Below are 13,487 nucleotides of genomic sequence, written 5' to 3'. Positions count from 1 at the left end.
ATTTCTAGGGTCGACACCACAGGCAAAAGACGAGATCTTTTTTGATGACGTGTTCCAGGCGGAGACGACAGCTGTGAAACAGAAGAAGATTCTCGAACGGTCCACACAACTGCTGCACGACGGCTCATCTATTTAAACCCTGCAGACGTGTGTCGCGCCGCTGACCGATTGACCAGACGTCTTTCCATTGACTTTCATTTGTTTATTCAAAGTAAGAATTCTATATAAACTAACTAGCCTCGGATTGTTTATTCTACTGTGAATCTTTAAGCAACCTTCACGGCAATGGGAGGCTTCTAGTTTGAGGTTTTCTTAACACTAGACATAGTATTTATGTGTACTGATAAGTTCTAGATCCCTGTTACGAATTTCATGTAGAACGTTCTACGTTTGAGGTTTTTGAAACTTGTATGAGTTCTCTCAATTCTCACTGAACAAAATTTCGAGAAAAGAAATTTGAAGAACATCTAGGAGAAGAACTACAAACTCATCCCAACAAGTGACTCGAGATTTGTACACGTGGCTCTCTTTTTCTTTCTGTGGACGAATGTGTGTGTGTGTGTGTCTCGGGGTTGTTCTACTCCCGCCGCAGTCTTTCTCTCTTTACCAGGCCATTGTCTGCCGCCTCCGCCCTCCCGCATAGTCTCTCCAATGTTTTAACTTAACCTCTGACTGCGTCTCCCGGTACACTGTACTCTCTGCTCTGAGAAATCGGCAGCCCCGGCAGGCACTGACCCCCATTTTGTGATGACCATCTCTCTCTCTCTCTCTTACAAGAGGGTTTCTTTTCCTCGCTCACTTCTTGCTAAAACTGTAGTATCCTGAACTGCATAGGTAGCCGAGAAGAAGTCACCGAATTTTCTCTTGATTCGCTTCGTTTGCAGCGTTCTCTTGATCATTTTTATTTCCATGAAGAAATCAAGAAATAACATTTATTTATATCTTATGCTACGTGTACTAATCTTTAGAACGAAACCCCTCCTCTTGAAACATTTAAACCCTGTGAAATCATAAGAGTAGCCTCTGGCTAACGTATAGGCATCGAATTTGTTTGCGTGAGCAGCAATATGAGGTATTGAGAAACTGTCAACACTGGCGGGTGAGATTGACAGTTCGCAAGCAGGCCAACTCACTCCTTCCAATCGGGCGTCTGTCCGTAGTTTTGGGCTGTCTTCCATCTTTCTGCCTTCAGACAATCGCTAGACGGTGCATAAAAAGTGTTCCCGATTGCTTGACCTATTTATGTATATCCTTTTAAAGAGCCGTCAGTATTCCCCACTTCACATCGTAATTGTTAATTAGTACACACTTATCCTATGTTTTGTATTCTCAATTGTTTTTGTTTCAAAAATGATTTATTTTTAATTTCAGGTAGTAGGATCTGGACATGAAGGTTCTTCTCTTCGTTGGTCTCCTCGCAGCCACCGCGCTTGCTTCCCATCACTCATCCGATCCATCGAAAGATGGTGAACATTTCAAGGTAATTTGCAGTTTTACGCATAATCTTTTACAAATATCTGTTCTGTTATTTTTAGGGAAAGGAACATGACAAGAAGTACGATCACGAGCAGTTCCTCGGAAAAGACACCGCTGCTGAATTTGATGAATTAACACCAGAAAAGTCAAAGGAGAAGCTTGCGTATGTTCTTTTAAAGTCTCATGACCTTCAAATCAACGTCTATTATTTTCAGCAAGCTCGTTCCAAAGATGGATGCTGACAGCGATGGCTTCATCGAGGAGAACGAGCTCAAGGATCACATCAACTTCATGCAAAAGAGATACGTCAACAACGACGTGGACCGTACCTGGAAGAACTACAAGGCCGAGAAGATTGTCGACGGAAAGATCAAGTGGGAAGACTACAGAGAGATGGTCTACGGATCTGCTGACGGAGCTGGCCAGGAGCTTTCTCCAGAATACGCTAAAATGATCGCACGTGACGAGAAGAGATGGGCTGTTGCCGACTACGACTCAAACGGAGCCCTCGACAGAACCGAATACGGTTGCTTCATGCATCCAGAAGACTGTGATCACATGAGAGACGTTGTCGTCGCCGAGACTGTCGATGATATTGATAAGAACAAGGACGGATCTGTGGATCTTGATGAGTACATTGGAGATATGTATAGACCAGATGATTACCCAGAGTTGAATGGAAAAGAACCAGACTGGGTTCAATCTGAGCGCGAAATGTTCAAGGAGCACAGAGACAAGGACGGAGATGGAAAACTCAATCAGGTATAATAATGTCTATAATATGATGTCTAATTAATAATGATTATATTTCAGGAGGAGATGCGCGATTGGATTATGCCAGTTGGATTCGACCACGCCGAGGCTGAGGCTCGTCACTTGGTTGGAATCGCCGATGACAACAAAGACGGAAAACTGAATCTCGATGAAATCGTCGCCCACTACGACACATTCGTCGGATCCCAGGCCACCGACTACGGAGAGCAACTCCAGAAACACGACCCAGCCGAGCTCTAAAATTTTTGTTTTTCTCCAAACAGTATTACGCGAAAATTCTCATTTGAGATCTGTTAGTAATAATAATGTGTGACTGGTCTTCGAAACTCATTCTTACTTAACAAAAAATGTTCACTGTTCTTATTTATCTCATTATTGTTTGCCTTTTTCAATGTCATAAGTATATAATTTTCAAGCGCATGCATTTTTGAATTTTTCGGATTTTTCGAATTTTACTGGTTTTAATAATTATCAACAAATAAAAGTTTATGCATTCAAAAATCCAATTCCTTACAGAACAACGGAAGGTTAATGAAATAATTTAGTGTGTCAAATGTGTACGACTTCGCCATGTCTTCGCACAGCGGACGTGGCGACGATCATGACGGTGTTGACCCCTTGATGATTTTCCTTTCATAGTCGCATCTCTGTCTCTCTTTCCGCAGGGAAATCTTCAAATCGGTTCTGTCCTAATTTTTCTTCGCCATAGTAATGCATAGCCCATTCATCCAAGTGTTATTCTTGTTTCTGATTATTGATCGATTAGCTTTAGCGTTCGATGTTCCGTGTGCACGTGAGTCAATTTGAATGTTTTATATCGTAGTTGTATGAAACATTGAGCTAATACATGTATACTGGTTCTTGGAATTGAAAATTTTTCTTATTATATATTTGAATAATGCCTATAATTTGTGAAAATTTCAGAAAAATTCTAACTTTATTACAATTAAATAACGAAATAATAAAGTTTTGAAATCCTAAAATCGCTTATTTTCAGAATTTCTATTTAATATTTCCAAATTGTATCATGGCTTATTTTTGTTTGAAGGCAGTGTATGTAGTTTTTGAAAAGTACTCTTGAACTGTAAAAACAACTTGCAAATTTTTAAGGTCATTTGACATAACAATGGTTACATGTTGTTCTATTGATTTAGTGAATTCGTTGAAAAATTCAAAATTGGCTTCAAATAAATTGAAATTCAAGCCAATCAGCTAGTTTACCAGACTAAAAGAAAACTCTAAATTGCACTGAAATGATGGAAATGAAAAATCTTCAGGAAGTGTCTGAAAATGTCTTTTTTTTTTGTTTAGTTTAGAGCTGTTTTTTTTTAACCTAGAAATTAATAATTTAACAATGCAATTAGGCTCGAAAACATGAATCAAAAGCTTTCGAATATTCAAAAAAAAACATCAGTCGTTAAAAAGCCGCTCCTTCAGTTGTACAATGCCCAAATGTCATAGTAAAACTTTCCAAAAATGTTTTGATTTTTTCAAAATTACATTTAAATTATTTTCCTACGAGTTTTATATTCTTACCCAGGATATTCAATCTGTAGCAATTCTTAAATTTACTCAAAAAGTTCACATTTTTGGAAACTTTGATCAAAAATTTTGAACAATTCAAAATCTTTTAGAAGTTTTTTATCATGATATTTGGCCATGCTAGATTATACTACGTAACCTTTAATATGATTGAACTATCATAATTTATAGATAGGAAAGCAGTTTTCTCAGTCCCCCACACTTCAACAAAAATATGTTTATTTTTTTCAGAAAAGCTTATTGGAAGTGACTGCCTATTTGATGAAGAATGCTATGGAATGAACTCAGTGTGCAGAAACTCCCGATGTACCTGCCCCACAAACTTTGAAGAATACGACATCGATGAACGAACGACAATTTGCCGATTAGGTGACATCATAATTTTCCTCGTTTTTTTTTGTCTCTTTGGTTTTAGACTTCTTACAGTTCTCAAATGATTCACCGAACCGAACCGGTCTTTTGCCTCTTGTTGTATAAATTAGCTTTTGCTTTCAGCACCCGCCAAAATCGGAGATTCCTGTCAACGCGATTGCAAGCCTCCCTTATTGTGCAGAGATGGTAAATGCGAGTGCTGGGGTGGTAGTATTGTTGACGGAAAATGCGTTGTTCGTAAGTGAAGCTGATGTCTAAAGATTTGTGAAGGATGAGTGGATTTTCAGTGTGTCCAGTTGGTCAGCAGCTTTATGGCGTCGAATGCACTCGTGTTGCCCATTATCAGCAACCGTGTGAGAAAGACAGCCAGTGAGTGAGAAAAATAGTTATAAAACAATATACCTAGATATTGAAATTGTGAAGGTCAACTAGAATTGGTCTAAAACATGAAAAACTGGCAAATTACTTGAATTGAAGCAGGGGGTGTTCTACAAAAAGAAAAGCAAGAGTGGGATTATGTTAATATTTTTCTTCAAAATTTAGTGATCGAGTAAGTCTAAATATTTAATTCAGTTGAAAATTATTTTTTATTTTAGTTGAAATAGTTCGAAAGACGCTTAGAAATTGTTAGAAAAATGTAAACTGACTGAAAAAAATCCCACAAATTATTGCACTGAAAATCCCAACTTTCAGACAATTTTTGAGCATTTTTCCTGTTGCTTGAATTGATATGAAAACTATGTTTTATAGTCTTCTACTAAATTTTGATGAAAAACATTGGGAGAACTTGCGGCTCTGACTGATTTTGTAGGATTACTGGTCGGCATTTGAAAATTGAAAAAAAAAACTATTTTGAAAAGTTTCAGAGTGTATTTAGGTATAAATATCAATGACGCTACTTCATCTATTCATTTACAGATGCGTCGACCCATTTAACGCCTGCATTGCTGGAACATGTTTGTGTGCTCCTGGAACAACGAGAGATACTGAACGGGGATTCTGTCACGCTAGTTGGTCAATTCTACCCTACACAAAGCCAATTCCCAATTCATTTCAGCATGTCCCGATGGGATGCATCCTCGTCAAACATGCCGTCGGCTGTTCATCAACGACATTGATATGCTTGAGAACGCCGCCAACACCGATAGCTGCCCATTAGGCTATCGATGCGTCACGTATGGCAGCCCATATGTGGGTCATTGTTGTCGGCTACGGTGTCCATATGGAGAGCCGGATTTGAGTCAGTCGTGTGACGCGGGAGCATCTCCAGACTCAAAATGCAGACCACTCACTCACTTCTGCTTCACTGTCAGTGAGCCAGGGTATGTTGAGAGGGGTGGAAAATGTTTCTAGAGTTTGTATTCAGATGGAAATCGTCGCTGTGTTGTCCCAGACCATGTCGTGATCCGACACCCCTCTATGTGAACGGACAGTGCCTTTCAATTGCTCATAGAGGTGATCCTTGTCAAATTGATCAGCAGGTTGGTGAACATGCTCAAAGGAGGAATAACGGTTTTTAAATGGCTTTAAAAACCAAGCTACACAACCAAACTTCTGAAAAGGATGCAAAAAATGTTTGAGGAGTCTGAAACACTGTATTTTACAACCATAGTTAGTCTATTGAAGCTTAAAAATTGTTGAGAAATTGTATGAGAAGCCGAATTTCAGCAAAAGCATTTTATATTTATATACATTTTATATTTTTTATATATTTTTTAAAAATATGTATACTACAAATATCATATTTTCATCTAAATTTTGAATTTTCAGTGCGAGGGAGGAATCACAATGTCCTGCACGCTAGGCTCTTGTCAATGCAAACTTGGATATCACGAGGTTCGCAGCAAATTGTTTTTTCTCAAATTCCCAAAAATCACAAATTATTCCAGAATAACGACGAGAGATTCTTAACGTGCACCAAAGACTGTACCCTCGAAGAAGTCGCTAGTAACGATAGATGCCTGGCAAAAGTGAGAAAATTGCCAGATTTTTTTGTGTAATTTTTTGATTTTCAGGTACAACTCGGTGCCCGCTGCTATTCGAACAAGCAGTGCATTCAATCAGCAGAATGTCGCTTTGGAACCTGTCAATGTAGATGCGGGTACAAACAAGTCAAAGTGAGTCAGATCGTGGTTCCCGGGGCCTTTTGTTTTATTGTTTCATTTGTGAATTGTTGGAGAAGGGAGGGAGGTCCGCAGCTTCTTATCGTAATGTTACAATGCCAAGGAGCTCCACAAATTTGCATCATCACTCATCCTTTCCTCTTCCCTTCTCTTCCACTTCTACTTCTCCAATAGAGGCAAAACAATCAAAAATCAGCACCACCACTAGAACGTTCTGTCATACAATTTCAAAATTCTCAATCATCAATCATTCCAAGCGTTTCGATGCATTTCAATAGAAAGAGCCGCTGGATATGATTGATTCTTACCAACAATAAAAGAAGGAGGAGGAGGGGGGAAAGGTTTCGCAGCGAAAAAAAAAGATTTATGAATATCTGATGATATTGAGGCAGGAAACAAAGAGACGGATGTTGGACTTTTCAAAGGTTCAATTGAAAATTAAATGAATTCCAATTCCAAGCTTTCTGGAACATTGAACTTTGAAAACTTTGTTTTAGTTCAAAAAAAAATTCTCATACGATTCGGATTGTAAAATTTTACAGGTCATACTGTAATTTTGAACACAGAAAAAGTAGTAGATGTGGGGAAATTACTGACACTGCCACTGCCATAAATAAAGTTTTCGCAAAGGAACTTATGTTTATTTTCTTCATTTTCTATAGATTAGGAATTTTTTGAGACATATATTTAAAAAAAAAAACTTTGTGAACAATTGTAAACCAAAGCTAACTTTTTTAAAAACAATCTAGAAACAAAAAAATCTGCGCGAAAATTCAGTCTTAAACTACAATTTTTGAGCTGGTTTTCCAAATTTTTAAGAGATTTTTTCAAATTTTCAATACATATTATTCACATTCAAAATGTACTTTAATTTTTAGTAATTTCCACACATGCGCGTCTGGGATTTCTTGTCTGATTTTTTATTTTTCAATCATGGACCCCCTAGGAATCAAGAACAAAAATAAAATACTAGGAGCCAAAGAAAATTTAATGACAAAACATATGGAAAGCCAAGACACGGGCAGAACCAATTATTGATTTTTTGTATTTGTGATTCACTTTAATTAGATACCTTATTTATTTTATAAAAATGCTATATTCATGTGGCAATGTTTCGACTTGTAGAAAATGAATAATAGGCTGCGTCCATATCCTGTTTTTTTCCGTTAAAAATATTTTTTCAAACATTGTATGATATATTTTTAATAACATACTTGAGTAAAACAAAATGAGACACTAATCATAAAAGCGGATCAAGAATTCCATGAATTTTTTTAATTTTTGTTGTACATTTTGTGTTCAATTCTTATTTTAAACTCAAAAAACAACATATTTTTCTAAGATTTGTTGTTTTAGTTTAAAAAAACTCACCTTCTAAATTACAGGATCAACTACTAGGAGTCCGTTGCACAAATCCAGATGATCCGCTCAGTATTGGCTCAATTTTGGACCGCGTCGGAGACATCTTCGGAAACAAACAAGGCAAATAATCTGTGTTCCGTAACAGCTACTCACTTCATCTCTCCTCCGGGTTGAATTTTCTTTATTTGTATTTTTTACATTAGATAAACTTGATCAATTTGTCTTATTAAAAGCTTTATTATGAATGTGGCTCAAATAATGAGCATGATTCAGAGAAAAAATGGTTTAAAATGTCAATTTTGTAATGAGAAAATGGGGGTCATCGGCAGTAATAGGGTACAACAACAAAAGTGATTGCATTAAACCTCAACTTCAAACCAAAGATACACAGAGAACCTAGTTATACATGCCTAGATTACTACCGGAATAGTATTGAACAAATACAAGAGAAGTTACCAATGAAGATTTGGGTGAGAATGGGAAGCATAATGCAGTCGGCTAGAGAAGTTGGAACTATTACTAGCAATGTACACGGAGAGGGTGAAGAAAAAAAAAAGAGAAAATAAAAAAAATGTAAAAGGATGGTCTGGATGGGTTGCGGGATAATACGAACTTCTTTTGAGCGTTGTGGGTGGAAGGGGCAAAAAATTTAGAAGCACTTGCGGTGGACAATCGATGGGCCGGACTCGTCGTACTCTTGCTTGGAGATCCACATCTGTTGGAAGGTGGAGAGGGAGGCGAGGATGGATCCTCCGATCCAGACGGAGTACTTGCGCTCTGGTGGGGCGATGATCTTGATCTTCATGGTGCTGAAAAAATAGAAAGTAAATATTAGTTCTTGAAATCCATTTAAGTTAAACTTACGATGGGGCAAGAGCGGTGATTTCCTTCTGCATACGATCGGCGATTCCTGGGTACATGGTGGTTCCTCCGGAAAGGACGGTGTTGGCGTACAAGTCCTTACGGATATCAATGTCGCACTTCATGATGGAGTTGTAAGAAGTCTCGTGGATTCCGGCAGACTCCATACCCAAGAAGGATGGCTGAAATGAATAGGAATTAATTTTATGTTTAGCTAGAGGTGCAAATATTTTCTTACCTGGAAGAGAGCCTCTGGGCAACGGAAACGCTCGTTTCCAACGGTGATGACCTGTCCGTCAGGAAGTTCGTAGGACTTCTCGAGGGAAGATGAGGAGGCAGCGGTGGCCATTTCTTGCTCGAAGTCGAGGGCGACATAGCAGAGCTTCTCCTTGATGTCACGGACAATCTCGCGTTCAGCGGTGGTGGTGAAGGAGTAACCGCGCTCAGTGAGGATCTTCATGAGGTAGTCAGTAAGATCACGTCCGGCAAGATCGAGACGGAGGATGGCGTGTGGGAGGGCATATCCTTCGTAGATTGGGACGGTGTGGGTGACACCATCTCCAGAGTCGAGGACGACTCCGGTGGTACGTCCGGAAGCGTAGAGGGAGAGCACGGCCTGGATGGCGACGTACATGGCTGGGGTGTTGAAGGTCTCGAACATGATTTGGGTCATCTTTTCTCTGTTGGCCTTTGGATTGAGTGGAGCCTCAGTGAGGAGGACTGGATGCTCTTCTGGGGCAACACGGAGCTCGTTGTAGAAGGTGTGATGCCAGATCTTCTCCATATCGTCCCAGTTGGTGACGATTCCGTGCTCAATTGGGTACTTGAGGGTAAGGATACCTCTCTTGGACTGGGCTTCGTCTCCGACGTAGGAGTCCTTCTGTCCCATACCGACCATCACACCTTGATGTCTTGGGCGTCCAACGATGGATGGGAAGACAGCGCGTGGAGCATCGTCTCCGGCGAATCCGGCCTGAAATTATCAATTTTTGTTTCAATATATCCCATGATGACCCCTAGATAAGAAATGAATACTCTCGTTAGGTCTTTCAAGAATGTCCATTATATTTACATTGCAAAGAGAGAAGGTTGCGGCGAGAATTCGGTCGAGATTTGGCAGAGCGCAGTGAGTCCGCGCACGAGCGAGAGCAGTGCAAACACAAAAGGCCCATTCCCCTATTCTCAAAATGCCCTCTCTCGCTCTACTCCTCTAGTTCACGGTTGATATCGAATGAAGTACTTTTTCCGAGAACGCTTTGGTGTGTGGTGAGCGGCGACAACGCTCAACAGATGTGTGTATGTCTCTCTGTGTTTGTGTGTGTGTGTGTGTGTGTGTGTGTGTGTGTGTGAGAGAGTGTGCCCAGCGCTCGCTTACCCCCGTGTTGGTCGCAGGGGCCTGCTGCTGCCACTGGCCCCGTTTTTTTTTACCCACTCAGATCCATTTCGCAATCCAATTGCGCTGTTGAATAATGAGATAGGAAACGGGGCGAATGGGAGGCCATCAGCAGCACTGAGAAGCGGGGCATTCGGGCACTAAGACAGATTTCGAAATGCATTGAGTCATCGTCTACACACCAAGAGCACCAGATGTGAGCGTGTCAGTTTTTTGATTTCAAATGGAAATTGTGGAAAATTGAATTAGAATGGGAAGGGGGACATTTTGATGATGAAAGTCCCTGATGACCATTGCATTTGTACAATCCTATCCCGGTCACTTACTCTCTCCCCGTTCATCCTAATCGCACTTTTCGCCTCCTACTACTTGGCCTCAATCGGACTCTCATGTCTAGATTGCGCATATTCATTTCTATCAATCAATATAGTGAGGATTGACAAAAGGTGGCATTTCTTGGCCTTGACAGTCCGTCCGTCCCTTCTTGTGTCCTATCCGTCTCCCATCCGTTCGGCTGTTGGCGTGGTGGTAGTCATTCAACAAGAGAGGCCGAATGGAGGGAAACCGCCGCCCTGCATACAGTGATGCGAGGAGGATACAAGGGCACACTTGACCAACACACTGTCAAGATTAGCGATTAGCGGCAGCCTCTTTTCTGACACATATATATAAATAAATCCGGGAAGGGTTCGCCAATACCATCGGAATCTCACACTCTCAGACACTCACACACATCTTGTTTCCTAGGGCCACAAATTAGCCAAGTAGCACTATTGAGGGTGGTGCGGATAATTGATGTTCGCGTTGCGCTTCTTCGTTCCCAAATTATACTTAATGAGGATTGCAAAGTGAGGTGGTTGCAAATAAAGATACCCGTCGTGGATAGACAAAAAACTACTGGCTTTTGACGACGAAAAAAATCGCTGTTCTTGTTGAATGGTTTGCCTCTCTTTCTATCTTATGGGGTTGCTAATCTACTGGCGAAATCTCTATTCAACTATTGCCACTGCCCTCTCGGAATGTGCATTACACTACTGTTGGCTGGTCGTGATATATCCCATTGTACGAAGGAAACGTCGCGGACGTTCCCTCAACGGACGGCCTCTCCTCACACACCATTGCAAATGCGCATCGGGTCGGGGTCGGGTTGGCCCCTCTCCAACAATACTCTACATACACTAAAAACATATCCTTGCGACGATTCCTTTTTTCTTCCCCCCCCTTACATATTCTCCCAGTGGGATGAAAAAGGGGCGCGTGGCGCCAGATTTGAAAATGGGAGGGAGCGAGTGACCGCGCGCAGGTGTTGACGGACGATATGAATCACCACCCACTACTACTACAACTGTTGCCATAATTATTTGCGAAACAATGCAAATCGAAACGTTGAGAAGGAATAGAAATTCAAAATCCTTATGCGGCAGGGAAACAACTTTTTATACAATGCAATGGAATTATTCCTAGGTTGTTGGAAATTTTAAACCCAAATGAAAAGTAAATTTGAGACATGGAGTTGGAATAAGCGCAGTTAAAACTAACAAAATAAAATTTTCCAAAATTTCTAAATCTTATATTCAAATGTTTCTAGAGCAGTTAAGATTGCATAATATTGTTTTAAACCTTTGTCCCTAATTAGAATTATTCAAATGTTATCAACTCACCTTGCACATTCCGGATCCATTGTCCACCACAAGAGCGGCAACCTCGTCGTCACACATTTTTTTGGGAACTGAAAGCGGGTGCCTAGTGAAAAACCAGTGCACAACTCTGCCTCTCGTGGCCTATTTATACTGCTGCACGCGACGCGTCCGCGCCGCTCTTTGCCATTGGTCGGCTGGCCCCGCCCAACCGAATGAGGGATTGAGGGAATACTGGAGAGCGGCCATCCGACAGACGGTCCTCGGAAGGGCGGGACACGGAGGGAAAAACAGTGTGGTGGTGGTGTCCTGGAAAATTTGAATTGGGGGACCGCGTCGCGCCTTCCCGCCTCGAAGATGAGGCGTTCGGCAGAGCGCAACGTGAGAAAAACGCCTAAAAATGTTTTGTAATTATGAAATTGGTCAGTGAAAAGCGAACGGCCGTTCGGTTTTTAAGGGATAATTTGATAAGGAACCGTAAGATTTTAATGTTGCAAAACAATTGCAGACGTCGTGGCACTGCAGACTAAAGATGTTCTCAGAACTCTTTTCTTGCCATACTTAGTGATATATTCGAATCTAGAATTAATCTTTTTGTCATCAATATCAGGAAAAGCGAGGTTTTTTAACTGTAAGTTGGTAATGAAGGAACCGTATTTTCCAATATATCGATGGTCTCTAGTTTTATTAAGAAATGATTCAATGTTCAAATGTAGAAAAAAATTTGACACGTATTTTGTCAAAGTGGAGCATGACGTGCCAGTGTTAAAGGAAAATTCCTCATGTTTTCAACACTTTTTGTACTTCAAAGTATATCTGAAAATGATTTTGTTTCAAATCACAACAAAGCAAAATTTCTGAAAATTGTATTAGTCATCAATTTCTATTCTTGGATATTGTCACATGTTCGATTTTTGAATTTATATGATTCAACAATTTGTTTTTTTTTTCTGTATTCCGCCGGAATATAATCTTTGAGCGAGAGGGTTTAGATTTTTTTTCTCCAAAAAGTTTGAATTGTTTCCATTGAATTAGCTGCCCTGCTTTCTCGGTGTTACACTGCAAGTTTTGCTTTCAACTGCACAATGCGGGGGAGATGAGAAGCGGGAAGAGCGGAGCATCATCAGGAACCATCAACAACATGTTACCTCTCGGGGTCCAGTTTTATTGGTTGCGAAGAAAACGAACAAAGTGCCGAGAAAGAGGGACCTGATTAAATGGGTTCGCAATTTAATTAGTATCACCCAGAAAACTCATTGAGATTCTTTTTTTTTCAAAACATAGTGGTCAAATTGGTTTCCTCTTCCCCCCCCCCCCCCCCCCTCAACCGTGCGCGGTGTTCTCCCAATGTTTCACATCCAACTTTTCCCGAATAAGAACAAAAAAATAGTTTTCCATTTCGTTACAAAACATGAAGCGTGTCCTCTTTTGATGAGTAATCGTCGTATAGAAAAATATGAGAAACAATGACGGAAGGCAAAAAAAAGGAAATGTTATGTTTAGAAATGAAGTAAAATGTCACTGATGATTCAGAAACGGGGGGCATCGACGTTCTGTTTACGAATGTGTTCCACAGCTTTTTTTTGTGAGAACGATTGACCCAACAAGGGATCAGATGACATCACTTCATGCCCACCATAAAGCACAAATGCACTATAGGTTCTTTCAATACACTATGGCATGTTTATACACACTTGCTGTCTACTCTTCATTCTTAAGAGCACATTGTGTGTGTGTGTGTGTGTGTGCTCGTTTCAGACTTTCTCAGAATTGGTAAACTGGAAAATTTTGAACACCGCAGCTTGAGTTTACACTAACACAATGTCAAAATTCCCAAGGTTTATGAAAAGTCTGAACTTTTATGATCACCAATGTATATCAGAGGTGCGAGACAAAAATTGAAAATGTCAAGAAATTGCCAACTTTCAGTTACTGAGCCTTAAGTAT

At 40.3% G+C, this 13,487-nt stretch overlaps 3 protein-coding genes and 2 non-coding genes across 7 annotated transcripts; 3 read left to right on the top strand and 2 right to left on the bottom strand.

Moving 5' to 3' along the window:
- The first annotated feature begins 159 nt into the window (after positions 1 to 159).
- Positions 160 to 264, top strand: M03F4.13. Its single transcript, NR_102183.1, has one exon. It is a non-coding gene; the product is annotated as an Unclassified non-coding RNA M03F4.13 (non-coding RNA).
- A 364-nt stretch (positions 265 to 628) lies between these two features.
- M03F4.12 lies at positions 629 to 771 on the bottom strand. Its single transcript, NR_070972.2, has one exon. It is a non-coding gene; the product is annotated as an Unclassified non-coding RNA M03F4.12 (non-coding RNA).
- Positions 772 to 1,369: 598 nt separating this feature from the next.
- calu-1 lies at positions 1,370 to 2,754 on the top strand. 2 transcript variants are annotated; one of them, NM_001383568.2, is made up of 4 exons: positions 1,372 to 1,480; positions 1,536 to 1,639; positions 1,692 to 2,238; positions 2,290 to 2,749. In NM_001383568.2, the coding sequence occupies exons 1-4, from the start codon at positions 1,388 to 1,390 to the stop codon at positions 2,488 to 2,490; spliced, it is 945 nt and encodes a 314-aa protein (NP_001370866.1). In that variant the 5' UTR covers positions 1,372 to 1,387; the 3' UTR covers positions 2,491 to 2,749. The 2 variants fall into 2 exon arrangements, with proteins under 2 accessions (NP_001370867.1, NP_001370866.1); NM_001383569.1 differs by having other exon boundaries at positions 1,370 to 1,480; positions 1,536 to 2,238; positions 2,290 to 2,754.
- Positions 2,755 to 2,954: 200 nt separating this feature from the next.
- Positions 2,955 to 7,870, top strand: M03F4.6 (EB domain-containing protein). Its single transcript, NM_076442.7, has 11 exons — positions 2,955 to 3,043; positions 4,024 to 4,161; positions 4,288 to 4,401; positions 4,452 to 4,533; positions 5,083 to 5,174; positions 5,222 to 5,486; positions 5,531 to 5,645; positions 5,935 to 6,000; positions 6,054 to 6,134; positions 6,180 to 6,281; positions 7,673 to 7,870. The coding sequence occupies exons 1-11, from the start codon at positions 2,962 to 2,964 to the stop codon at positions 7,775 to 7,777; spliced, it is 1,242 nt and encodes a 413-aa protein (NP_508843.1). The 5' UTR covers positions 2,955 to 2,961; the 3' UTR covers positions 7,778 to 7,870.
- act-4 lies at positions 7,870 to 11,662 on the bottom strand (the record flags this gene model as incomplete). Of its 2 annotated transcripts, NM_076440.8 has the most annotated exons (4): positions 7,870 to 8,458; positions 8,514 to 8,692; positions 8,749 to 9,483; positions 11,565 to 11,662. In NM_076440.8, the coding sequence occupies 4 exons, from the start codon at positions 11,619 to 11,621 to the stop codon at positions 8,299 to 8,301; spliced, it is 1,131 nt and encodes a 376-aa protein (NP_508841.1). The 2 variants fall into 2 exon arrangements, with proteins under 2 accessions (NP_508841.1, NP_001368079.1); NM_001380958.1 differs by lacking the exon at positions 11,565 to 11,662 and having other exon boundaries at positions 8,299 to 8,458; positions 8,749 to 9,408.
- Between the last annotated feature and the right edge of the window lie 1,825 nt (positions 11,663 to 13,487).

This window comes from Caenorhabditis elegans, chromosome X (assembly GCF_000002985.6).
Source record: "Caenorhabditis elegans chromosome X".
Classification (NCBI taxonomy): Eukaryota; Metazoa; Nematoda; class Chromadorea; order Rhabditida; family Rhabditidae; genus Caenorhabditis; species Caenorhabditis elegans.
Note: the sequence above shows the minus strand (reverse complement) of the source record. Positions and strands in the feature narration are given on the sequence as shown.

Coding starts and splice junctions, on each gene's coding strand:
- calu-1 (NM_001383568.2), top strand. CDS start 1,388: ATGAAGGTTCTTCTCTTCGTTGGTCTCCTCGCAGCCACCGCGCTTGCT. Junction 1,640..1,691: donor AAGTCAAAGGAGAAGCTTGC/GTATGTTCTTTT, acceptor TATTATTTTCAG/CAAGCTCGTTCCAAAGATGG. Junction 2,239..2,289: donor GAGATGGAAAACTCAATCAG/GTATAATAATGT, acceptor ATTATATTTCAG/GAGGAGATGCGCGATTGGAT.
- M03F4.6 (NM_076442.7), top strand. CDS start 2,962: ATGCATAGCCCATTCATCCAAGTGTTATTCTTGTTTCTGATTATTGAT. Junction 4,402..4,451: donor TGACGGAAAATGCGTTGTTC/GTAAGTGAAGCT, acceptor GTGGATTTTCAG/TGTGTCCAGTTGGTCAGCAG. Junction 5,487..5,530: donor TTCACTGTCAGTGAGCCAGG/GTATGTTGAGAG, acceptor GTTTGTATTCAG/ATGGAAATCGTCGCTGTGTT.